Source organism: Colias eurytheme, chromosome 10 (genome assembly GCF_061535395.1).
Source record: "Colias eurytheme isolate Ceu_HAF_F1 chromosome 10, ilColEury1 Martin Lab GWU primary, whole genome shotgun sequence".
NCBI lineage: Eukaryota > Metazoa > Arthropoda > Insecta > Lepidoptera > Pieridae > Colias > Colias eurytheme.
The window spans coordinates 3,296,954-3,320,602 of record NC_142989.1 but is presented as its reverse complement, the minus strand read 5'-3'; the positions used below and the strand labels follow the sequence as shown (position 1 = coordinate 3,320,602).

Genomic DNA, 23,649 nt, shown 5'->3' with positions numbered 1-23,649 from the left:
ATTAAGAAACAAAGTCAAAATTCGTTTCCCAGTGAAGGTGATATGGAATTATATTTAAAAAATAAAATAGAAATGATAGAAAACAAGTTGTTTTATTACATTCCTATTCGCAAAAACTTAAGTGACGGATGGCTGAAACTACTTTTTTTAGGTATAACTACCTGGATTCGCTTATCATTTCACATTCATTAAACTTGCATAAAATCAATCAATACTTTAGAGATATGTATTTCCCTTTAGTTTTTTTTTATATTTTATAATTTTATGTCTAGTAAACCGCTGAACCGTTTATGATTAGTAGGTAGTTAAGAATAGATTCATGAAAACGATCATACTTTGATAAAAAAGTTTAAAGTTTTTTGTAGATAAGGTATACAAATATATGTGCCATATTATATTTGTAGCTAAATACATTTTTATGTTTGTTTGGCCACCCTATAAACTTCCTTTTATCTATAAATGTAGTTAAAAAAACTAATGTTGGCTTCAATAACAATGCTGATTAAACTATAAGTACCTAACTAGTAGTTACACATATAAGTATAACTAGTGATGTAATATATTTTATAACACTGGACTGTCGCAAATTGCGTATAGTCTACGTGATAAGCTGAAAATGGCGAAAAATAGAGATATCTAAGTCTCTTAAAAATACGTGCGATAGCTCATTTGATTCATAATGACGTCTAGAAAAATGTATCGGAAATGTGCACACAAAAAATTACAAAAGTTATAAACAAACTAGCTGTTGCCCGCAGCTTCGCTTGCGTGGAAAATATAAATTTTAATGGTATAAGTTTTCATCCCCTATTTTACCCCTTTAGGGGATAAATTTTCTAAAATCCTTTCTTAGGGGACGCCTACGTTATGACATCTACCTGCATGCCAAATTTCAGCCCGATACGTCCAGTGGTTTGGGCTGTGCGTTGATAGATCACTATATCAGTCACCTTTGAGTTTTATATATATATAGATTTAGGGGATGAATTTAAAAAAAAATTCTTAACAGAACGTCTACGTCATATGATCTATCTACATGCCCAATTTCATGCAAATACATCCAAGGAATAAAAAGTTTCATACAAACTTCTATCCGCTATTTTACCCCTTTAGGGGATGAATTTTCTAAAATCCTTTCTTAGGGGACGCCTACGTTATGACATCTACCTGCATGCCTAATTTCAGCCCGATACGTCCAGTGGTTTGGGCTGTGCGTTGATAGATCACTATATCAGTCACCTTTGAGTTTTATATATATGTATATAGATTTAGGGGATGAATTTTAAAATAGTTTGGAAAATCCAAAAGTGCACGCCTCATAATTTTTTTTAATAATTATTTATTAATTATTATTTTTGTTTATTTAATAACAATTAAACCACATCGAATCAGACCCTGAAAAATGAAAGGGTTCTATTCCTGAGCATACCTACTCAAGCGTAAGAGAAAAAAAAAGACTCGATTAGTAAAGTATTTCGGTCGCTATCGTGTTAACAAGAAAATCCTCCGCACATACAGACACACGGACGTCCAAGACAGAACTTTTTTAAACTGTTTTTTAACTAGTTTAAATAACAAAAATGACATCAAAAATATCATGAATGTTAAAAATAGTGTTTTTTCTTAATATGTGTGTGTATGTATTATCTTACAAGTGCAATGTATGATACATAAAGACATTTTAAGTTTGAAAAATCAGATGTTTTGCGCGAAGTGACAGTAGTACCCACCTCAACGCTTCGCTTATGAGGCGTGCAAAAAAATTCTTAACAGAACGTCTACGTCATATGATCTATCTACATGCCCAATTTCATGCAAATACATCCAAGGAATAAAAAGTTTATACAAACTTCTATCCCCTATTTTACCCCTTTAGGGAATGAATTTTCTAAAATCCTTTCTTAGGGGACGCCTACGTTATGACATCTACCTGCATGCCTAATTTCAGCCCGATACGTCCAGTGGTTTGGGCTGTGCGTTGATAACTTGATAGATCACTATATCAGTCACCTTTGAGTTTTATATATGTATATAGATTAAGTTGCAAAAAAAAGGTATTTCGTTTATCCATACTCCATACTAATATTATAAATGCGAAAGTAACTCTGTCTGTCTGTCTGTCTGTTACTCAATCACGCCTAAACTACTGAACCAATTTTCATGATATTTGGTATGGAGATATTTTGATACCCGAGAAAGGACATAGGCTACTTTTTATCCCGGGAAAATGACGCAATCCCGTAAATTCCACGGGAACGGGAACTATGCTGGTTTTTCTTTGACTGCGCGGGCGAAGCCGCGGGCGGAAGCCTAGTTGTTAATAACTTCGAAATTATTAACATTTCAGAAATTTTGAAAAAAGATTCTTAAAGAGGAGGATATTTCCAACGAAAAACTCCCGACTCCCGGAATTCTATCTCCATTATTTATAATTTTAATTTAAAGCTGAAAATAGGCCTCCGCGCGTTAATAATAATAAGTTATAAGTAATATTGGTATTTCAATCGTATGATAAATGATAATAATTTACCTACTTTATCGGTACCTAGTTACACGTATTTGGATATATTTTAACATTATTTAATGCGAGTACTAAGTGATTTTATTGTGCTCCGTAAGTAATATATCTATCAATTTTACTATCTTTTACCCATTAGCGGTCCATCAATCTAATTCATTCCAAGGTAATAAATCTTTATATACTTTTACTTTTCTATTAAAGAATCTATTGCTATGCCATTTATTTTATGTGTGTTATATCATTTTCATTTATATCTTTAATCATTACCCATACCCTCTGTATTCCTATATAAAATCAGAACGTATGAAAATTATTGTTTGTATTAAAGAAGCAACATCTAGGTAACTGTGATTGGATTCCTACGTGAAGATGTATTCTTTTGAAAACGAAAATTGTTCCACTTTCGATGCTCTAGCTGAAAGTGCAGCAAAAATTGCGATTTATAATTTTAGATGGCAATACGCTACATTTGTTTTCTTAAATTCTACCTTTTTCTGTGGAGCAAATGTCTTTGTAGAATCGTATAATAAAAATATTATAATCGGACAGCATATTTATACTACTTGGTTCATAGAAAGCACAACCCAATTCGTCCTGTTCGTTAGAGATAATGCTGATATACATCGAAGTCTGGTATGGTTCGAAAGTAAAATGTATAATAACGCCGGAAAATATTTGATTGTGTGCAATGCTGTACCTGGATGTGACGAGACTGAAGCTGTTGAGTTGTTTTGGCAATATAGAATAGGAAATGTAATTTTAATTAAATACGATAATCAACATAGAGCAACTGGTTACACATTTTTTCAAGACGAAAGCTGTGGCCCCGGTCCTCCTGTAAAACTTGAGCATTGGGATGACTGTATTTTTGAAAATAGCGTCGATGATTGTGAAAATAATATGTTTCCTCTAAAGTTTAAAAACTTACATCGCTGTCCCCTAAAGGTGTCAACTTTCCACCAGGTGCCTTACATGATTCTTGGCGATACTGTTCCAAGCGGTGCTGATGGTGATTTATTAAATATTATTATTGAAGCATTGAATGCAACGCTTGTCCTGGTGATTCCTCGTGATACGGATGGATGGGGAAGCCTCGAAAGCAATGGAACATGGTCTGGATCTCTTGGAGATGTTTACTATGATTGTGCTAATTTCTCTATGACATCCGCGAGTATAACATTGCATAGATATAATTTTTTTCAAATGTCAACAAACTATAACACTATGTCAGTTGTTTGGATAACTCACCCCTCCGATGTGGAATGGTCATCTCTAAAACTTCTACGACCGTATAGCGTTAAACTAAGGTATGCTCTCATTGTTATACTTTTATTAATTATGTTACTAGGTCTCTTCCTTAAAATTGATATATGCAAATCTATTAAAAAGAGATTGTGTTTGCCACAACCCTCTAATGATATATTATTGTATTCTTGGCAAATGTGTCTGAGCCTTCCAATGCACAGATTACCGACGAATTGGTTTCAAAAGTATACTATACTATTTTGGATTTGGTTCACCCTTTTACTGAGAACATTTTACCAAGTTTATCTGATCAATTCTTTGCAAACTGATGTGAGGACCGATAATGTTTTGAGTATTGAAGATGCTATTGAAGAAGGATATCCCTACGGGGGAAGTCTCGCCCTGAAGGATTACTTTATAGATCAACCTGATATTTATAATAATTGGATACTGGTGGATAGCAACGAAATATTTCCCATAATGAAAAATTTATCAAATGGTATGAAATTTGTAATGGCCATGAACATAGAAACAACTAACATTTTTCTTGCTAAAAGTCAAGCAAATCTTTATGTTCTCCCACAAAAAATACTCAATAGTCCAGTTGTGTTATTTTTTAAAAAATACTCGTGGTTAGTACAGTCTATAAATACATTATTAACGAATCTGTTTGAAGCTGGGTTACCTGATAAATTACTAGAAGACTATGTGTCTAAAGGCATTCGAATTGAAGAAAACGAATTTAAGTCAATAACAATCGAACATTTCCATGGATGCTTTTACGTATTATTTTTGGGATGGACACTGTCTATCGTTATTGCGATTATAGAAAAACTTGTAGTTATATTTAAGAAGGACAAATTACCTGTTTGTCACTATTTCCACTATTAAGTAAAGTTATATCAACGCTATTTTCTGCTTGCACCAATTAATAAATGGAGACATTAGATTTGGGTTGTGAAAGTGTTAAATATTTTTAAATTAATAAAAAATAACACTTTCACAACCCAAAACTAGTGATTTTTGCTTCCGGGTAGTGCTGAGTGATGAGTGATCTGTCCAAACTATTATATTATATTGTATACTTACACTGTGTAGATATTGATTATTATTTACGATGCAGACAAAAAAGTGTTTGTAGTTTCACATTTAAGATTTTCTCGTATTTAGAATCTTTGTTCTTGTTGAAATAAATTATACTTCACTACAAAATTCGGATTTTTTTTTCATTTTATTCTACAATTTTAACTGGTTGTAGAGAAAAATAAAGGGATTGCCCACTGCTAAGTGTGACCGTGTATTATCATATTTTAAAATCCCTATTGGGCATACATGTAAAATATGTTATAAAGTGTGTTACTTTATGGTTACTTTATTTTAGACCAGTAGAAAATAATAATACCTAACAGGAGATAAATATAAAAAAATATGTGACTAAAAATATTGCCTGAAAATTTTACAAACTATCTGCACAAACTCTCACCGATGCGATGTCTAGCTTTTAATAGTAGGTAAGGAAGTCAAAACACCACAGCTTCTTTGTAACATATTTAATAAAATAAATACTTTAGGTTACACTATTACAAGATGGGACATTTGTCTGTCTTAGGAATAAGTATGTACAGTTTCTCAATGGTGTAGCACGTTTAGCAATAGTTCATTATGACGTCAGTGGTGCAAGGCTTCAAGCAGCATTCGTCAGCAAGTCCGTCACGCTTGTAACGTGACCAATCAGCGCTGAGCGCTCCTCGCCGGCCGCTCCACATGTAGCTATCGAGCCATTTGTCACCATCGGCCAATGCAGCTGAAATTATGTAGGTAGTCTAGTTACACAAAATAAAAGTAGCACTAACGCAATATAGAATTAGGTCTGTGATTAACTTATAGGACTTGTTATTCGTGTATCCTGATATTCAGTCAAATTGTAAATTTTTAATGTTAGAAGATACACGATAGATAGGAAAGGATACGTAGAATATTTGATTTTTAAAATATGTCCAGTAACTATTACCTACTCTGAAAAAAGGTCATTATTCTCAATTTGTTTTGACACAACCTTAGAAACAACCGATTATAAGGTATTAATAACAACGATTGTTCGAAACGATAAGATTAAAGTTGAGTTAGGTACTAACCAAATATAGATTCGGGCGATGTTCGTTTCTCCACAAATTCTCCGAAACAAACCAATAGTCTGGCATTAGCCAGCTGTCGTCCACACAGGGTCACTGGCGTCTCCTTCTCTCCCCTCCCTCCCCTCTCTCCCCTCACCACGGTCATGAAACATAACAGAAGTGTGGCTAGCTTCATGTTGAAATTCTAAAAGAAGCAGAATAATTTATAAAAATGTTAAATACTCAGTCTAGACTAGGCGAAAGTAATCTCCGTCCTTGCCCTTTAAATTTATGTAGGCTTATTTAATCCGTTACTATGCGAAATATTCAACATTTTCGGAAGTAGGAAATCGGTGTCATGTAATAAGGATCATTCACATTCATTAAAACTCGATCAAGATATTCCGAGACGTTATTAATAACTATGGTAAATTATATTTTTAAAATCACCTAGACACCTAAAACTGTTATATTTTTTTCTCCACTTTCTCCAGTTCTAAGCTCACCTCTATAATTATGAAGTAATTATTTTAGCTACGGAAAAAGTTCCATGAACACATTATGTATACTGTAACTTAGCAAGTATAATCGTTGCTCGTCACACATTTCATGAATCAAGGCTTATGTACCTATTCACATGCAAATAATCTAACATAATTAAAAGTATGACTTTTTTATGTCAGAGCAAGCAAAGGGGCAGGTAGGCCACCTAATGTTAAGTGGTCAACACCGCCCATAAACACTTGTAACACTGGTAGAGGTTATAAGATGCTTTGCCGGCCTTTTATGGACAAATAAGCTCTTTTCTTGAAGGCCCCAATGTCATAAAATGCCATGTTTAAGTATTTTTTTTAAGTAAATGTAAAATTTCCTTACCATTTTTAAGATGAGATGATTATCAAGAAATTTCGTTCTACGCAAGTTAAGATTTCAAGTGTATATCATGTTAGACGATCTGAAGCTTATATAGATAGCTGAAAATATTCAATTTGCATAAATGGTTCACACTACATGAACTAGCGGGTGCGACAATGAGGTAAATCAGAATTTTAGGTTTCAAGATATTTATTCTCTTTAAGACAACAAGACAACGATTTTCACGCATAGGTACATACCCTTGTCTTATTTCTTTCCTCAAATCGAGAAGAACAAAATACTGTTTCATTACATATTATGTATAACTTAAACTTTTTACTATTAAACTAAAACTAATGAATTAATAAACGTTTTACTATGGGAAGAAGTATAAGAGTAGAAACAAGGAAGTTTTCCATAAACCCTTATAGCTGTTACGGTAAATAAATAACTAAATACCAACCCAGGTGGTAAATGTACCAAAAATATGTTATGACGATTCAAAAGTGCTTCTAGAGGAAGATTGAATAAATAAATGTTTGAGTTGGAGAACCCTCGGTTCTAGATACTCATAGTCACTATGAATAAAAATGCGAGTAAAAAGCTTAAAAATTAAATAGAATATGCAGTATTACAGTTACGGAAAAGCCTACAACAAATTTAATCGGCAGATAATTTTTAGCAGGTGGGAGTTCCATTGGTCAACATTTTAATTACTTTTATAGTTTGCAAACAAGTAATAAGTGTTTCTATGATAAGCTATTAATTCAAAGGAGTGTCTTCAATAATATCTAATGTTATAGCTACGAACATTTAAAGCAAAAAATAAATAAAAACAGGAGGCTCAGTATTTTCTATGTCCTCATCCCTAACGTCACTTCGATTGTTCATTTGACGAAAATGATGCGTGTATCTGCGAAGATGATAATATTTGCCAGTAATTAATTCATGGTACCCAATCAATGAACAGCGTCACAACTCCGATCTATTTCTAAAATTCTATATATAGAGCGAATATTTTCATTATTTGATAAACCGTCAATTTAGTCTAGACTTATAATATACCTTTCCGCCCGCGGCTTCGCCCGCGTTTTCAGAGAAAACCCCGCATAGTTCCCTTTCCCGTGGGATTTCCGGGATAACACCTATCCTAACTCTCAAGTTGGATCGAACTGCATATGGTGTGCGAATTTTATTATAATCGGTTAAGTGGTTTAGGAGTCCATTGAGGACAAACATTTATATATATTAAGATTTTCGGATTAAATTATTCTACAGATTAATCATGCTTTTTTCGGACTTCAAGTGAAAAAACCTATTTTGTTTTTTGTTCAAACGGGGCAGCATCTCACATCTGTATCAAACACTTTCCTATAACAATTATTATCATCATACTCTATAAACTCATCATCTCTATCATCATACTCTGTATAACTGTTGAAAAGTTCAATTATTATTCATTTCAATTTAATGAAAAGTAAATATAAGGTATAAGGTACCCCTCGAGCTCTCATTAGCACAAGCACAAGCCTTTTATCATTTTGACTGTCTTTCGTTCGTCCTGGATGGATTTTCATAACTTAGATATGGTACATAGTCATGTAGATATTTAAAAAAAAATTATCTTTTATTTTATTTTCTATTATTTTATTCTTTTCTTTTTATTATTTTATTGTACAAAGAATTGAAATAAAACGAGTAATAATGTAAATTACTTTTTATATTGTCTTATGTGCTAAGTGGATAAGTACAATTGCATAAACATTAAAATTAGTGTCCTTTCACCAAGTAATAAATAATTAAACATAAACCCATTTTCACGAGTCACCGTGAACAGTTCCGTAACAATAGATTAAAGAAGAATGTTCTCCAAATCAAGAACAATCCTTTTATCCATAGATATTGTCACAGGAGACCATCTAGTTCCCTGAATCGCTTTTCAGGACATGTTTAGTGTCCAGTATGCCGTGTCCAGAATTACTAATAGAGATGTTTAGTAGAATATATCTGGGTTCTCTTGTAGCAATCTTGCGTCGTCTGGACAGTACATGATGATAGTGCTGACGGTGCATGGCCGCTCACAGCATTCTCTAGCGACTTGTCGTCGCACGCGCAACCGTTTCTCGGCCAGTAAGCGCTTCTTATTCACGCTCCTTTGTAAGACTTTTGGTGCTAGTTTACCTGTGACAATAAATAGTATATTACAAAAAATATAAATATAACTATAGACATGAAATATAAATATAACTAGAGATAATATTTTCATGAAAAATATTTTTTTTTTATGAATGAAGATTTTTTTATTGAAAATTATTTCTTATCTAGTTATACTTATGGTTTTTTTTCAGAAGAAGAAGTAAAAAGAAATTAATGTGTATTCAACATATATTTATTTTTAACTAATTACAACAAATAACGATATTATTAAATCATCACTGACCGGTTGGCTTGGTTGGTAGTGACCCTGCCTTCCAAGTCAGAGGTCGTGGGTTCGATTCCCACCCGGTGCAAATATTTGTGTGATGAACATAGGTGATTGCTCTGTGTCCAGGTGTTAATTATCTATATAAGTATTTATTTAAAATTATATAGTTATGTATGTTTATCAGCCATCTGGTTTCCATAAAACAAGCGAAAGCTTATTATATAGGATCCGATCGTGCGTGTGAAAATTGTCCTAAAAAAAATATATTTATTTATCAATGAAATTAATCATTTACGATAATGCAGAGGACGTCTAAGAAAAAAATAAGATTATATTTGGCAATGATTCTACAAAAAAATTATGATGAAAAACACGAAGATTATTTCCTTTACTGTAGAATGCTTTATCATAATATTGATCGAATAATTTTTGTTGATCTGCATTTATGATACAATATGTAGAAAACAAGTTATGTAACATGAGAGAATATGGTGCAATTAGATATGAAAAAATATTAATCATAGAAATACATGCGTGACTTTTCAAGAGCTTTTTCATAATTACCAAGAATAATATGGTGCAATTAGGTAAAAAAAAAATAATTATAGGAATACATGCGTGACTTTTCAAGAGCTTTTTCATAAATTATCAACCTATCACAATATGCAAACAATTTCTCTGAACACCTAGTTAAATATTTTTTTCGTGTGAATAAAAAATTAAATTAGAATTAAATACCTAGGTAACAAAAAAGCTTACCTACCCATCATTACAGAAGTATCTCTCTTAACAATTTTGAAGACGTTATTGCAAATGTTATCAATTATTGACGATAACCACTTGCTACATGTGAAGATGCGATCTGTCATTCTGTATATTTCTGCTTCTTCCGCTCCGACCACGAGGCTTATATTTCTTTGTAGAATTAAAACAATATACACCTATAACAATAGGAAACTTATAGGTAAATTATGTATAAATAGGAATCATTAAATGTATGTAAAGTTACACATAGTTATAATTATAATTTATAATTACTAATTTTTCGATTCATTCAGTAAAGTTGTAACAAATAATGTTATAACCTTCGCAATTGCAATCACAAATGGGTAATAATGTGTCAACACCACACTAGGTATGCATGCATGAGTGCATGACTAAAGCATACACTAATTATACGAGCATATTAATCATGATTACTGGATGCCAAATAGGTGCTATAAATTTCAACATACGAAATATTTGAAGTCCATATTTTGATATCACCAGATTTTGATTCCACTAAGAGCACAATGAATGTTTGATCTGTTTAAGAGTTACCTTATGAATGGACTATCTGATATTGTGTCCGACTAAAATTAACTCCCAGTGGTCCATAGTACGGAATTTCTTAAAGCTTGTTTACATCGATAACAACATTTACAAAATATTGTCACGGTATGGCATTAAGATAACTCACTCTCTCATAAACAACGTGTTCAATGTGTGTATCTAATATCTATTTTTTTTTTGTCATAGTTCATCGAACATTTCAAAGAAATAAATAATTTTAATTTAACAATAAAGATACCATTTAAATGTAACATGCTCTACAGATAATAGGAATCTAACTGACAAAATTTCAATAATAGCTATTCACGACGTATCCTAAAGTTCCTCATACTTATCTATCCATCTTCCTTCTACCTATCTTAAAACCTACTATTCCGGTTAAAACTATATTTATCAGTAATTGGCCTCTTATCATAGATACCTTCCTATCATATTCAGGTATACTAAACATTCGAAACAAACAAAAATAAAAATTTTTTCACTGTTCCAAATACAGTTACCAAAAATATACAGGCGAAGTTCATATATATCGTGCACATAGCAACAGAAGCTATCTGAAGCCGGCGAGATGACAATGTAATCGCTGTTCACATAAATTAAAAATAGAGGTCTAGGGTCACTGTTTACTCAGACGCATTGTACTTAGCAGAACGTAAACAAGATTCATATTGTACATGTCGTGGCCATATCGTAAATTTGCTCATTTCATGATATGACTGGCCATTTCACGAAATGGTCGCATTTCGTGAAATGGCCTATTTAGTTTGGCCACATCATGATGTGGCTTGAGCATATCAATGATAAGAAATCGTTTCACGATATGGCCAACTAAACGCGCGGTTTTTTCATGAAATGATCAAAATTATTTGATCATATCATAAAATAGCTACATTAATCATTGGTAGAGGCGCTGCAAGCTCTGTGTTTATGTGATAAGATGGCGGCCGCTGGCGAAAATTTAATTATTCGCAGTTAAAAACTTCATAATTCGTTTAATAACAATATGAAGAAAGTCATAGCAAAGAATTTACGACGGTTCGAGTACTATGGAAAATGTGGATATCTTATATAATATATTATGTATTGAAGAAAAAATGCGTCTTAAATAAAATAATTTAAGACGCATTTTTTCTTTTAGGATATATATTTATATATTCTACTATAGTATTATAATTGTTTGTTTTTTAAAAAGCGATCCGCTTCTGGCGTTGTTTATCAAAGTCTAACCTAACCTAACCTAACTGTTTTTTATTGCAAAAACGATTCGCTTCTAGCATTCGCCGGCCGCTGCCGCGGCACTAACTTAGATGACATTAAACAAGTTTTTAGAATATTCTGAATTTTAATATTTTATGGACTCTTTATATTTTATACGATCTGGCCAAATGTGGATGGCCAAATCGTGAAACGTTGACGATTTAACGATCTGATCAAACTATGTTGGCCATTTCATGAAATGCGACCATTTCGTGAAATGATCGATCATATCATGAAATGAGCAAATCTACGATATGGCCACGACATACACACTCATATGAAATAATAAGCCTTGTACTTTGTTTGTGTGTTGCTTATAAAAGCTGACACGAAGCGACTAATGAAATCTGATAACGGATAGCAAATTTGGTATTGCATTTTTTATATCGGTTTCAGTGTAAGTTATATTTTTATAAATGCAAGCTGAAGTTGGTGTATTATTTCATTATCGTTACTGTGGTGTCAGGAAACGAACCCTGGGAGAGGTAATTAATACTATGCATTGAACTTTTGATAAAAATTTCTCATTACATACAAACAAAAATATGACAATAGGATTAAAATAGATATAGGTAAGGAAGGAAGGAGCTATCGAAATACACCGAGAATTGAGAACGTCCTACATCTATTAAAAAATTCATTGATAATATGAGCTTTTTATTTTACAATATAAAATATTCTTCTTGGAGAAACTTTAATAAACTTTTCGAGTGCTTACGTACTAAAACGTTTACAAAATGTATACGGGTCAATTTTAATTGAATATATTTTTTGGACCCCATTATGGTCGTATTCTTTAATGTCTCTGACCCATATTTGCTACGATAACAGCTATTGTTAGGCAACTAAAAACTATAATAATAACTTCTTAGATATTGTTAGAGCTATATCTATAAAAATACCCTTATCGGGTCAATCACGTGCCCAAATTTAAATTTTATCGCAGCAAAATTAACTGTATTGTTTGATGACGAGATGTATATATAACCGTATAAAAAACGTGGTCCAACATAAACTACACGCTCCAGTTTCATAAACAGAGTGATGGCGCAAAACTCTCTAACATCTCCCCCAACATGTCTCTCCCAGGCGATCGGGAGTGTTAGTTCTTTTTATCCCGGAATACCTATATATAGGTATGGTATTACGCGTATACAGGCGCGGTCGCAGACTGAAATTTTGGAAGGGCCACAAATATAGAGCCCGTAAATTTAGTTTTATTGCCACAAAACACAATTTCATTACACTGTTTAGATAACAAATGGAAGTATTTTACCTTATTGACAATTGGGTGTTGTTTTATGTAAAGTTAATGACGTTTAATTTATTTGACGCGACGCTTGCGCATATATTAACGAAGACCACGCAAGTGAAGTCGCAAGCACAGCTAATTATGATAGTGCTGCGAAAAAAATGATTCAAAATCATATCGACGTTTTTATTATTATTAAACTGATTATTACCCCAAGAAATCTATTTGATATAGTTTTACAATATCAGTCAAATCGGAGCATACGTAGATAAAATGACGTTGATGTTCACTATCTCATTATTCAGCAAACATCTTGAAGCTGCATTGTGATTTGCATTATGAATGCAAATAAAAAGATATAAGTACCTACGTACAAATTCAACACCATTGTATTTATTTAACTAGCCGAAGATCCCGGCATCACTCGCTTCAAACAGGATAAATATTATTATAGGTAATAGTAGATAATAAAATTACATATCCTAGATACATTGAAATGGCTCTCTCACGAGGATAGAAGATTCATAGTAGGTATTTGTTGTTTTGAAAAGCTTCTGGTTATTGGACCTCCTGAAAACATTATTTACTATACAGGATGTAGCGTGATGAATGGATAACCTAGTAACTGAAGGTCTGGAGATAGAGGTTATGGCGGTACAGAAAAATGCATGTTATCTTTATTCTTTAGTAATAAGTCCTTCCCACACTTCCCTATAGTTAGGTGTAGAGTTGTGAGAATTAGAGAGTGTGAGAGTGTGTGTTAGAGCTGATGGTGACCACTGTGAACGTTTTTTTTTCTTCCCACATATATTAAATCATATTTTTTAGTTAATTTCAAATTAAGAAATTACGCAGCAGCCTGTATATTCCCTAAGTGCGCTTTTAGATACCTACCAGATTTCATGAAAGCCTTTTTTTTTGGCGAGTGAGCACGCGCCTGTCTACATACATTTATAATTTTATACGTTATTAATTGCACCGAACAAAATTTCCAACTTCTAACTTAGATTACAGAAACTTAGGACTTTATATTGCACGTGCATAGCTAATAAAAGTAATTACTGAACAATTCTGCCGATTACCGATAACAGCGAGCATCAATATGTATTTATAAAAGCTACACGTGGTGGCGCTCCATTGAAAAGAATGCCAATGCATCAATTCGCAAATTCAGTCATTTTTATATGTCACATCGTTAACGACAAACCTTTGTGAGCATTTCTTTGCAACATCAAGGTTAATATAAATCTTCTTACTCAACCTTTCAGTGTTATTATAATAATATGACGCGAAAACGCCGATAGCTATCGCAACGTAGCATCTAAGATAACGTATCACAGGGTACATACTTAGCAAGTATACATTTTAGCGCATTAACTGCTGTGTATGAAACCTGTATCAATTCACTGCGAGAGTATTGGTGTAAATTAAATCGCAATAATTATGTAGTGTCTCAAAATGGCTTTTTGGATACTGTTTTGCAGTTTGGTGGTGATGTCGGCGGCTCATATTGGTGACTTTGAAGGTAGGAAACTGAAAATACAATTAAAAGTTTATTGCTTATCTTTTTGTATATAGATTAAATATATAGCATAAATGCTTATAATTATACATTGGTTGCCTTTATACCAACTAGATAAAGTTAACAATGTTGAAGGGCCGGTTAGTGACTAAAAGTAGGTAAACGACTCCGTTATTCCTATACGGAATACGGAAACTTTGGAATATTTTTTTAAGGTTTTTGAGAATACCCCTTATCCAATTAAACAAAATAATTAATAATATGATGATTTAATTATGTATAATACTATGTTGATTTATCCGTAAGTATGTAGATATTGAAATATTTTCCTCAAGTTATGCTAATCAACATAAAAATAACTACGTTGTAGTAATTAATAATAACAAATCTTTTTTATTTTTTACTTTTCCGATTTTGAAGTCGGTTGTTTTCAAGAAGTTTATATCTAATACACTGGAGATTGCACTATGACCATTAACTTGTAACAAGAAAATATGACGTTGAATGACGCCTGTATGTTTTTTTATCCCTTTCACACCTGACTTGGCAAGTTTATTTTCTTGTTACAAGTTAATGGTCATAGTGCAATCTCCAGTGTATTAGATATAAGCTTCTTGGTTGTTTTTAACGTAGTTATTTTTATTTAATACTTTTTAGTGTACTTTTCAACACGAATCAAATGAGCCCAAACTCGATAAAGTTGAGTCAATATATTACTGAGTTCCTATGGCCACCTTCCGATTCCATCATCAAATAAGCTCTATGATATGATAATGTTTCATCGCTATCCAATTTACATACGTATACAAAATTTCAGCTCAGTCGGTTACCGGGAAGTGAATCAAAGTTATACTTGCTACATTTCAATTAAGTCACCGAGTACAGACAAAAATGCTCATAAAATAAAAACTACCGGGCCTATCCGAATAAAATTTTTATGGGACCAATTCGAAACCATCCCGCATCGAACAAAAAAAGAATCACGTAAATCGGTTAAGAAACCTCGGAGTAATAGGTGTACATACATACAAAAAAAATTATACCGGCCGAATTGATAACCTCCTCCTTTTTTTTGAAGTCGGTTAAAAATAAACTGCAAATATAATTTCGGTAGGTATTAAATCACAGGAATATTTGTTGTTATCGCTAACAATATTTATAAATGACACGCCATATGATATTTCAATATAAATAAAGATAATAATTTTATTATGAATCGGAGGCTATAACTGCTATCGTCTACAGTAACGTACAAATAATTATTCTACCCACATTTACGTACACATTTTGTTTCAATCTGGTTAGTGCATGAATTGTAATAAGTTATCGTATAAAATGTTATAAGTCTTATTAAGCTTGTATTAATAAAGAATTTAACTTGGAGACAAAACAATTTCATCTATTCGCTCATGCGCATGTGACCGCCCGTAATATTCTGAATAATCATGAAGAAATATCGAAATAAACTTCAAAAGGGGGGGTCTATCTATAATATTTTTCATGTTATTCAATTTTTAATTTTTTGTAGGCTTTCTATTTTTTGACACATCTCCGAAGTTTATGGGTCGATTTGGATTTTGTTTATTATTTCCAAAAGCTTATGAGTAGAATAGGTTAATTAACATTTTTACTAAAAATTATCGACTACGAAAAAAAAGACGTCATAGAAGTCATTTTTTCGGCAAAAAATTGTTTATTTATTTTAAAAATCTAGTATAAATCCATAAATAATCCCCAAAGGACGACTTTTTTAATCATTATTTTTAATCGACTACATAACAGCAAAAAATTCACAAATCATTATTAATAAACCAAACTGTAACTTATTCCAAAGTAAAACTCTGAGTCAAATTTACTTAAAGAAAGTGTGAAAATGTGAAAGCACGCTAAGACCAACAGGAGCGGAGACACGCGGGTGAAACCGCGCGGAACAGCTAGTATGTAATAATAATTGAAGGTCATCAAATGTTATGTTATCTCAGTGATGTTATTGTTAGAAATCACATCATTATTTAAACAAATATGTCTAATATTTTCTAATTACATCGTTTGCTTATATTTTCATGATTGTAATAAAAAAATAAAACTGTTTTTATGTAATCTCCAAAAAAGAGATTTATTCTGTGTAAGAAAGACGTTTTACTATGTGAAAGACAAATTGCATTGTTATTTTGTAAGATTTTATTGCATGTGTACAAAAAGTTTTTAATAAAGTTTAAAAAAAATCGTTTTGCCCTACAAAACGAAACCGAGGTTGGCCATTGGCCATCGTTACTTACAACTTTTAAATAGAGTTTTAAAGTTAAATTTAACTACAATTTTATCATAGCAAAAATACTTACATGTTACAATAATAATTAAAAATAGATAATATATTTAATTGTATAATAAAATGTAGACGTTGCCGTTGGTGTTTCAGTAGCCTTCTGTTGTTTCAGATGATTGTCCATCATATTGCGTTGGAGAGCCATATCAATGTATAAACGGACATTGCTACTGCGCCAGTGGGTATATGCCGAACCTGTACCAAACACAATGCGTGAAATGTCCAGGTATTTTATTATTATTATTACTAGCTTTCGCCCGCGGCCTCTCCCGCGCTCTCCCGCGGGCCGCGCAGTAAAAGGAAAACCCAGTAGTTCCCATCCCCGTGGGATATCCGGGATTACCTATCCCATATTATCTTAAAAATTTCATCCAAATCGGTTTTTGGATTAGGCATGAAGAAGTGACAGAAAAACGAAGTGGTAGAGTTATACTTTCGCATTTATAATATTACTACTTTTTCACACGCGCCTTCGCCTGCACAGTCAAAGAAAAACCCACATAATTCCCGTTCCCGTGAAATTTCCGGGATAAAACCTGTATTATATTCTTTCTCAGATATCAAGCTATCTCTATACATACCAAATTTCATCGAAATCCATCGGTTCAGCGGTTGAGGCGCGAAGAAGAGACAGATAGACAGACAGAGTTTTGCATTTATAATATTACTAGCGACCCGCCCCGGCTTCGCACGGGTGCAATGCTATATAAATACACTACAGAAAAACTGTAAACGTTGTATATAAAAACATAGCGGCCCGCACCGGACGGCCGCGGTACCGCCGCAAACGCTACGTCCCGCAATTTTTAAATCTGTAATATCTTCGAAAATATTCACTTAAATAAGACTTAAATCATACGGTGTAAAGGGCCATATAGATCTATATTAAATGAACAATGTATTCAAGGTATTTAATTGGTTAAGGATTAATGCTGTATTGGTTAAAATCGCTTCGAAAATGAGCCATTATTTGTCGTAAAAAGTAAATGACAAAAAAAAGTTATTGTGGGTTATCCATAAGAGATAGACATATACCATCGCGGACTTTTCTGTAGACCTTTTCAATGTGTATAATACTTAGTACATTATTTTGATAAAAATCGTAGGGTTCAGCCTGCGTTTGCAATGTACGCGGAAAAAATGTAATTTTTTACGACATCACATTGGAAACCTCGAAAAAAACAGTACTTCTCCACTATTTAATGGATGCTATTATACATATAAACCTTCCTCTTGAATCACTCTATCTATTAAAAAAAACCGCATCAAAATCCGTTGCGTAGTTTCAAAGATTTAAGCGTACAAAGGGACATAGGGACATAGGGACAGAGAAAGCGACTTTGTTTTATACTATGTAGTGATTTAGGTTTATTTGTAGGGATAAAGGTGTCTCTACTAAACGTTTAGAAACAACACTAGATTCCCGTTTTAAAAAACAATATTATTGGTATATGACTTGTCTATCCTTTTGGTTACTCGAACATTAGGTTCATTTTTATGGACAGTTACCTATAACTTACCAATTTTAGGTCTAGGAGAACCCTGCTTCGGTCTGTGCTGTAGTCAGAACATGACTCTACAATGTTGGCATGGCATATGCCAATCGTGCTATGGTCCAAATGGAAACTGGATTTGCAGGTAATTAAAGTTTCAAATACATATGAATACACAATACAAACTTTTAAAAAATACAGAATATACATAGTTGGATATCTAGTTTTTTATAAAACATCTTTAAATAAATTATTTTATTAACTACCTAGTTACTTAATCGCTTTTTTAAAGTGAAACTTTTATTACATCGTCTCAAACTTTTTGGTCTGTGTAGCGCATGTCGCGTGACGGTTGAACCGTACGATAATAATTATTGTGCCTAAGTTTCACTTTTACCGTGATTTCATAAAACCACACAACATTTTTTTTTAAGATGTATGAAAATATTTCTAATTTGTATGATAACTTTTAGAGATCCAGCTGACCAAATTATTCTAATATCCGGTACTCAGATCATAATGGCATCAGCTTTGGTTTTGGGAATCATTGCCACATTCATACTGCTATACAAACTATGTGCTGCTACGACGATCAGGTAAGGGTTAAGACTATCTTTAGAAAATAGGTATTTAGATAAATAACTAACAGCAATCTGCATGCATAATTATTGACCTACTTACTAACAATACTTTGTGGTTACTAAGTAAGTACCTAAATTCCAAAACTTATACAAAGTTATTCTGTTCATTTCTGCGCTCGACACCATTATTGCGTAAATAGTAAACATTGTTACCTCCTAATTGCTGCTTTTGATATTATATTATGTTTCATTTGTATTATTATGCCCATTAAAATTGTAGGGTTTAAGTACCTCCGCCTACTAACCCAAAATGTGGTTTGAATTTGTAGAGGCCATAATATTTTTGATAAAAATTGTAATCTAAAATGTATAAAAAATAACACAAAATTTTAAGCATCACAAAAGTAGAGTTTTATTTGAACAAAGATGCCCGGTAACCTTCGCACATAACGCAGTGGATAAAATCGCAAGTGGATAAATCGCAAGTGGGATAAAAATGGATACGTCGTTTCTGCTAGAACACTTACTCTCTCTCTTGTCAATATCTTCTTTCCATGGGCAAAATTTATATTAATACTAGCTTTCTTCCCGCGGCTTCGCCCGCGTTTTCAAAGAAAAACCCGTTCCCGTAGGATTTCCGGGATAAAACCTAGATCCTATGTCCTTTCTCGGGTATCAAAATATCTCTATACCAAATTTCATGCAAATTGGTTCAGTAGTTAAGGCGTGATTGATAACAGACAGACAGACAGAGTTACTTTCGCATTTATAATATTAGTATGGATACATCAATTCTAGCGTACTATTTTATTACAGTCCTGTAGGAAGAAGTGGCTCTAATGGAGGCAGTAGGTTGTCCGTGGGAAGTTTACAAATATATGTCGACGAGAGATTAAGGGATGCACCACCGAGGTAAAAAATACTTATTTATCTCATTCTTTAATAGTTTTTAATATTTTAATATCAGAAATCAAGGATATGCATGAAAAGTTGAATTTTGAAGCAGTGCGTACACTGCGTATTAACTCGATCGATTATTATCTTGATTGAATATTGTATTAATCTTAGTTAGTTCGTAGTTTAAATTTAATTAAAATTATTTGACTGACCGGTTGGCTTGGTTGGTAGTGGCCCTGCCTTCCAAGCCAGAGGTCGTGGGTTCGATTCCCACCCGGGGCAAATATTTGTGTGATGAACATAGATGTTTGCTCTGTGTCTGGGTGTTAATTATATATATAAGTATTTATTTAAAATTATATATGTATGTTTATCAGCCATCTGGTTTCCATAACACAAGCGAAAGCTTAGTATGGGATCAGATCGTGCCGTGTGTGAAAATTGTCCTGAAATATTTATTTATTTATTTAAATTTCAGATACACAAGATCGGAATCATCAAGGGCTCCAATGTATCCCGCTGCCATTTACCTAAACTCCGGTTTTGTAAGTATAACGACCGTATTTTGTACTAAGTATAAAGTAGATACTTATTAATATACTATGTATTCAAATTTTGAAGCTCAATGTCTACTTCCTAGAAGTAATTAAATATATAACATTATAATGTGCCTTATAATTTAGGTATATCAGAGAAATTCATTCATTTTATTTGAACTAACGATTTAGGTATTTACTGCATTCATTAAAGTATTTTGAATAGGTACCTATTTTACCACTTCCCGTTTCATTTTTGACAAAAAAATTCTCCCTTCACTGAGCTGTAACTTTAAATATGCCTAAATAATATTGTTCAATATACCTATTGTCTGAGTGCTTATTTCCGTGATTTATCTTATTTATCATTAAACTAATCCGACCGTCTAAAACGATAAACCGATTTGAATGAGTAATCATAATACAATGCATTGTATCATTTAAGAGTAATATTTAGATTGTTGTTTATCCGAAAAATATGTTGCTAAAATAGGTATGTAAGTTTGTTGTTTTTATCCTAAAAATATGTTTTTCCATTCGCGATTATCCCATAAAACGCTGCCGCCGAAAAACTGCCATCAAAAGCCTGTTCAAAATGTTATCCCACTTACGTATATTATATATATATTTTTTTTATGTTTCAGGTCCATGATAACACGATTCCTCCTCCGCCGTACACACCTGAAAGGAAAAACGAAAACATTCAAAACGCAACGGTTCATATATAAAAGATACTGATTGATGATAGAATAAAATATTTTTTTTATTATTTTATGAATTCTCTCATTTACCTACTTATTACTCTCTCATACGCACGCAAAAGATATTTTTCATTATGAAATACCTCAATTTCAGAACTTCATTCTGTGTTACTGCATGCACCTTACTTAGGCAGTGTATAGGCCAGCCCCCCTAGTCAAGTGGCTTTCTGTTAGCGTAGCGTTCAATAGAATAGACTACGAATGTATGAGATTGACGTAAGCTGTAGATACGTTTATCTACAGCCTACGTCAATCTAAGTGTGGTAAAGTTAAAACGTAGGTACTCACATGACCTCTGCTAGGCCCTCAGTTCCGCTTGTTCGCCTGTCTAGTAGGTAACCTAATGTCTAGTAGGTAATCCCTTTGGGCCTTTATTCCTGTAATATAAAGCGAGCACGCTGAAAAGGAAGGCTATAGGTATTCGAAAAGATACAGTGCATTTTATTGAAGCCTTAATCTATAAATACACGCATCAACCGCAACCGTTAAAAAGTCAGGATATTATGTAGGTATACGTATAGATCACAGTATAGTGTGTTACACGTGTATAGATCACAGTATAGTGTGGTTTGTATAATATATCAAATATCTAAAAATCTTTAAGTAAATTGATGTAAATGCGGACAACACCGATTAATTATTATATGTAACTAGATTTTGCAAATTTTTAGTTATAATTAAGCTTTGAGTTTTTCAAGAAATGAAAATGAAATAAATCATGAATTGTTTTTTTTTTTATTGAGGATCTTAAAATAAGCTATAATTATTTCATTTACAATATCACTAAATTCTTAATATTTTGTTAGATATCTGATCAATATAAAATATCTCTAGACTTTGTTGATGTGTGTATAGTCCCATCAAGAAGTTTGAACCGTAAAAAATAATTCAATTAAATCTTATCTTACTCCATCAAACACAAATAAAACTTTTCGTTGGTCTGGGAATTACCCTTTTCTTAATTATGTAGTCCATCATTAAAATATGGAAGTAACAACTGCCTTCTTCTTACTGCCCTTACTGCCTTATGTCTATGGTTAAATTCCAAAAACCTTTCCTCACGTTTGTATTGTCTATGACGATGTTATTAAAAAAAATCAAACGTCAAATTCATAGAATACAATTACTCCTGTCAAATTACACTTGTCAAATTACCAAAGGTAAGTTTGGAAAATGTGCTTGTGTGATTCGAATATTATTTGATTTAATTTCAAATGAAAGTGAAAAGTGAAAACAAAATAACTACTAATTTCAGTGAAATCGATGTTTTGTAGACTATAAATCTAAAGCTTTAAAACAAAACCAATAAGAATGGCAGACGAAGAAATTAATGGTGATACCGACGATATCCAGCATGACAAAGATAAAACCCAAAAGAAGACTGCAAAGCACGATAGTGGAGTTGCAGATCTAGAAAAAGTCACAGATTATGCTGAAGAAAAAGAAATATCGTCACAGGACATCTCAGGGGTAAATAAACGTTTTGTATTTATAAACCTAGACAGCTTGAATTCCAATACATTCTTTTGATACATTTGTAGTTACATCTTTAGTGAGCATTCAGGATATTCAAGTAACTTCACGCAATGATTTACTTCTGATAGATTCAGCAACACTTAATACAATTTAATGAGATGAAGAAGTATGATATTCATTTTTAAGACCTCACTTGTAGCTAATAATTCAACGTAAATATATTTTCATTAATTCTTTAATATGTTACGTACATTTCAGGCTTTATCACTAATAGGCGACAGAAGAAACAAAGAGGCTGCTGAAAGATTGGAAAAAGAAAAGGAGTTACAAAAAGTTTCTGTAAAAAAAGATGATATAGAATTAATTGTGAGTAGTTTTTCTGATACCTACCAAAATAACTTATAAATTATATTTTATTAATTATACAATTCTCTAAATGTATTATAATAATTTCATGCATTTCATTTCATACATTTCAAAGTGAATTGCAAATTTTTTAATATTTAATGCAGTATACCGTCAAACAATACAAAGCTAAAGTATAAAATAATATATTTATATAGATATATATTTATAAAAAATTAAAAAAATATTTAATAATTTCAGGTTAAAGAAATGGAAATCTCGAGGATTCTAGCGGAGAGAACATTGCGGGAACACAGAGGTGATGTTGTTGCGGCATTAACAACACTCACCAATTAGTTCTTATTACCAACAAGTGATATATAAATGTTAAATAGACTTTTGTATCCACTACATTTAGTTTTATTTCAAATGCAGTTTTATTCTGTAATAGCTGAATCAAGATTGATCCAATATCTTTATGAAGATATCAAAAGTTCATTCATTCATTTGTTCATTCTAAAGTTCTGTTAGTTAGTTAATTTTTGGTGATGGGAGGATGTTCATTGAATTTAAGGAAGTCAGTATACTCATAGGTAAAAACATGTTATAAAATATACATTTATTGTATTGACAGTTTGTGCTATGTGTAGCCCTCTTTTCAAAGTTGAATTAATTTTTTTTTATATAAAGTAATTATTGTATTTTTGTTTA

The 23,649-nt window shown here is 32.3% G+C and overlaps 5 protein-coding genes across 5 annotated transcripts; 3 read left to right on the top strand and 2 right to left on the bottom strand.

The window, feature by feature from the left end:
- Nucleotides 1-2,890: 2,890 nt before the first annotated feature.
- Nucleotides 2,891-4,657, top strand: LOC149905083 (uncharacterized). The gene has a single exon (XM_090106530.1). It carries the CDS (start codon nucleotides 2,891-2,893, stop codon nucleotides 4,655-4,657), a length of 1,767 nt encoding a protein of 588 aa, XP_089962656.1.
- A 644-nt stretch (nucleotides 4,658-5,301) lies between these two features.
- LOC149905082 (bombyxin G-1-like) lies at nucleotides 5,302-6,801 on the bottom strand. The gene is made up of 3 exons (XM_090106747.1): nucleotides 6,757-6,801; nucleotides 5,902-6,085; nucleotides 5,302-5,570 (listed from the first exon to the last, which is right to left on the bottom strand). The coding sequence occupies exons 1-3, from the start codon at nucleotides 6,757-6,759 to the stop codon at nucleotides 5,413-5,415; spliced, it is 345 nt and encodes a 114-aa protein (XP_089962873.1). The 5' UTR covers nucleotides 6,760-6,801; the 3' UTR covers nucleotides 5,302-5,412.
- A 1,678-nt stretch (nucleotides 6,802-8,479) lies between these two features.
- Nucleotides 8,480-10,498, bottom strand: LOC149905081 (uncharacterized). Its single transcript, XM_090106712.1, has 3 exons — nucleotides 10,396-10,498; nucleotides 9,924-10,101; nucleotides 8,480-8,916 (listed from the first exon to the last, which is right to left on the bottom strand). Exons 1-3 carry the CDS (start codon nucleotides 10,411-10,413, stop codon nucleotides 8,729-8,731), a joined length of 384 nt encoding a protein of 127 aa, XP_089962838.1. The 5' UTR covers nucleotides 10,414-10,498; the 3' UTR covers nucleotides 8,480-8,728.
- Nucleotides 10,499-14,358: 3,860 nt separating this feature from the next.
- On the top strand, nucleotides 14,359-21,120 carry LOC149905080 (uncharacterized). The gene is made up of 7 exons (XM_090106516.1): nucleotides 14,359-14,526; nucleotides 16,962-17,075; nucleotides 18,379-18,487; nucleotides 18,816-18,938; nucleotides 19,740-19,835; nucleotides 20,299-20,365; nucleotides 21,001-21,120. The coding sequence occupies exons 1-7, from the start codon at nucleotides 14,460-14,462 to the stop codon at nucleotides 21,082-21,084; spliced, it is 660 nt and encodes a 219-aa protein (XP_089962642.1). The 5' UTR covers nucleotides 14,359-14,459; the 3' UTR covers nucleotides 21,085-21,120.
- Nucleotides 21,121-22,238: 1,118 nt separating this feature from the next.
- Nucleotides 22,239-23,349, top strand: LOC149905079 (huntingtin-interacting protein K). The gene is made up of 4 exons (XM_090106506.1): nucleotides 22,239-22,277; nucleotides 22,373-22,587; nucleotides 22,852-22,959; nucleotides 23,200-23,349. The coding sequence occupies exons 2-4, from the start codon at nucleotides 22,429-22,431 to the stop codon at nucleotides 23,293-23,295; spliced, it is 363 nt and encodes a 120-aa protein (XP_089962632.1). The 5' UTR covers nucleotides 22,239-22,277; nucleotides 22,373-22,428; the 3' UTR covers nucleotides 23,296-23,349.
- The last annotated feature ends 300 nt before the right edge of the window (nucleotides 23,350-23,649 follow it).

Bases quoted from the DNA above. Each gene is read 5' to 3' on its own strand.
- LOC149905081 (XM_090106712.1), bottom strand. The intron at 8,917-9,923 runs GTAGGTAAGCTT...TTATTGTCACAG, and splicing joins AGATACTTCTGTAATGATGG to GTAAACTAGCACCAAAAGTC.
- LOC149905079 (XM_090106506.1), top strand. From the start codon at position 22,429: ATGGCAGACGAAGAAATTAATGGTGATACCGACGATATCCAGCATGAC. The intron at 22,588-22,851 runs GTAAATAAACGT...CGTACATTTCAG, and splicing joins CGTCACAGGACATCTCAGGG to GCTTTATCACTAATAGGCGA. The intron at 22,960-23,199 runs GTGAGTAGTTTT...TAATAATTTCAG, and splicing joins AAGATGATATAGAATTAATT to GTTAAAGAAATGGAAATCTC.
- LOC149905080 (XM_090106516.1), top strand. From the start codon at position 14,460: ATGGCTTTTTGGATACTGTTTTGCAGTTTGGTGGTGATGTCGGCGGCT. The intron at 18,488-18,815 runs GTAATTAAAGTT...GATAACTTTTAG, and splicing joins AATGGAAACTGGATTTGCAG to AGATCCAGCTGACCAAATTA. The intron at 20,366-21,000 runs GTAAGTATAACG...TTTATGTTTCAG, and splicing joins TTTACCTAAACTCCGGTTTT to GTCCATGATAACACGATTCC.
- LOC149905082 (XM_090106747.1), bottom strand. The intron at 5,571-5,901 runs GTTAGTACCTAA...ACATAATTTCAG, and splicing joins ATCGCCCGAATCTATATTTG to CTGCATTGGCCGATGGTGAC.
- LOC149905083 (XM_090106530.1), top strand. From the start codon at position 2,891: ATGTATTCTTTTGAAAACGAAAATTGTTCCACTTTCGATGCTCTAGCT.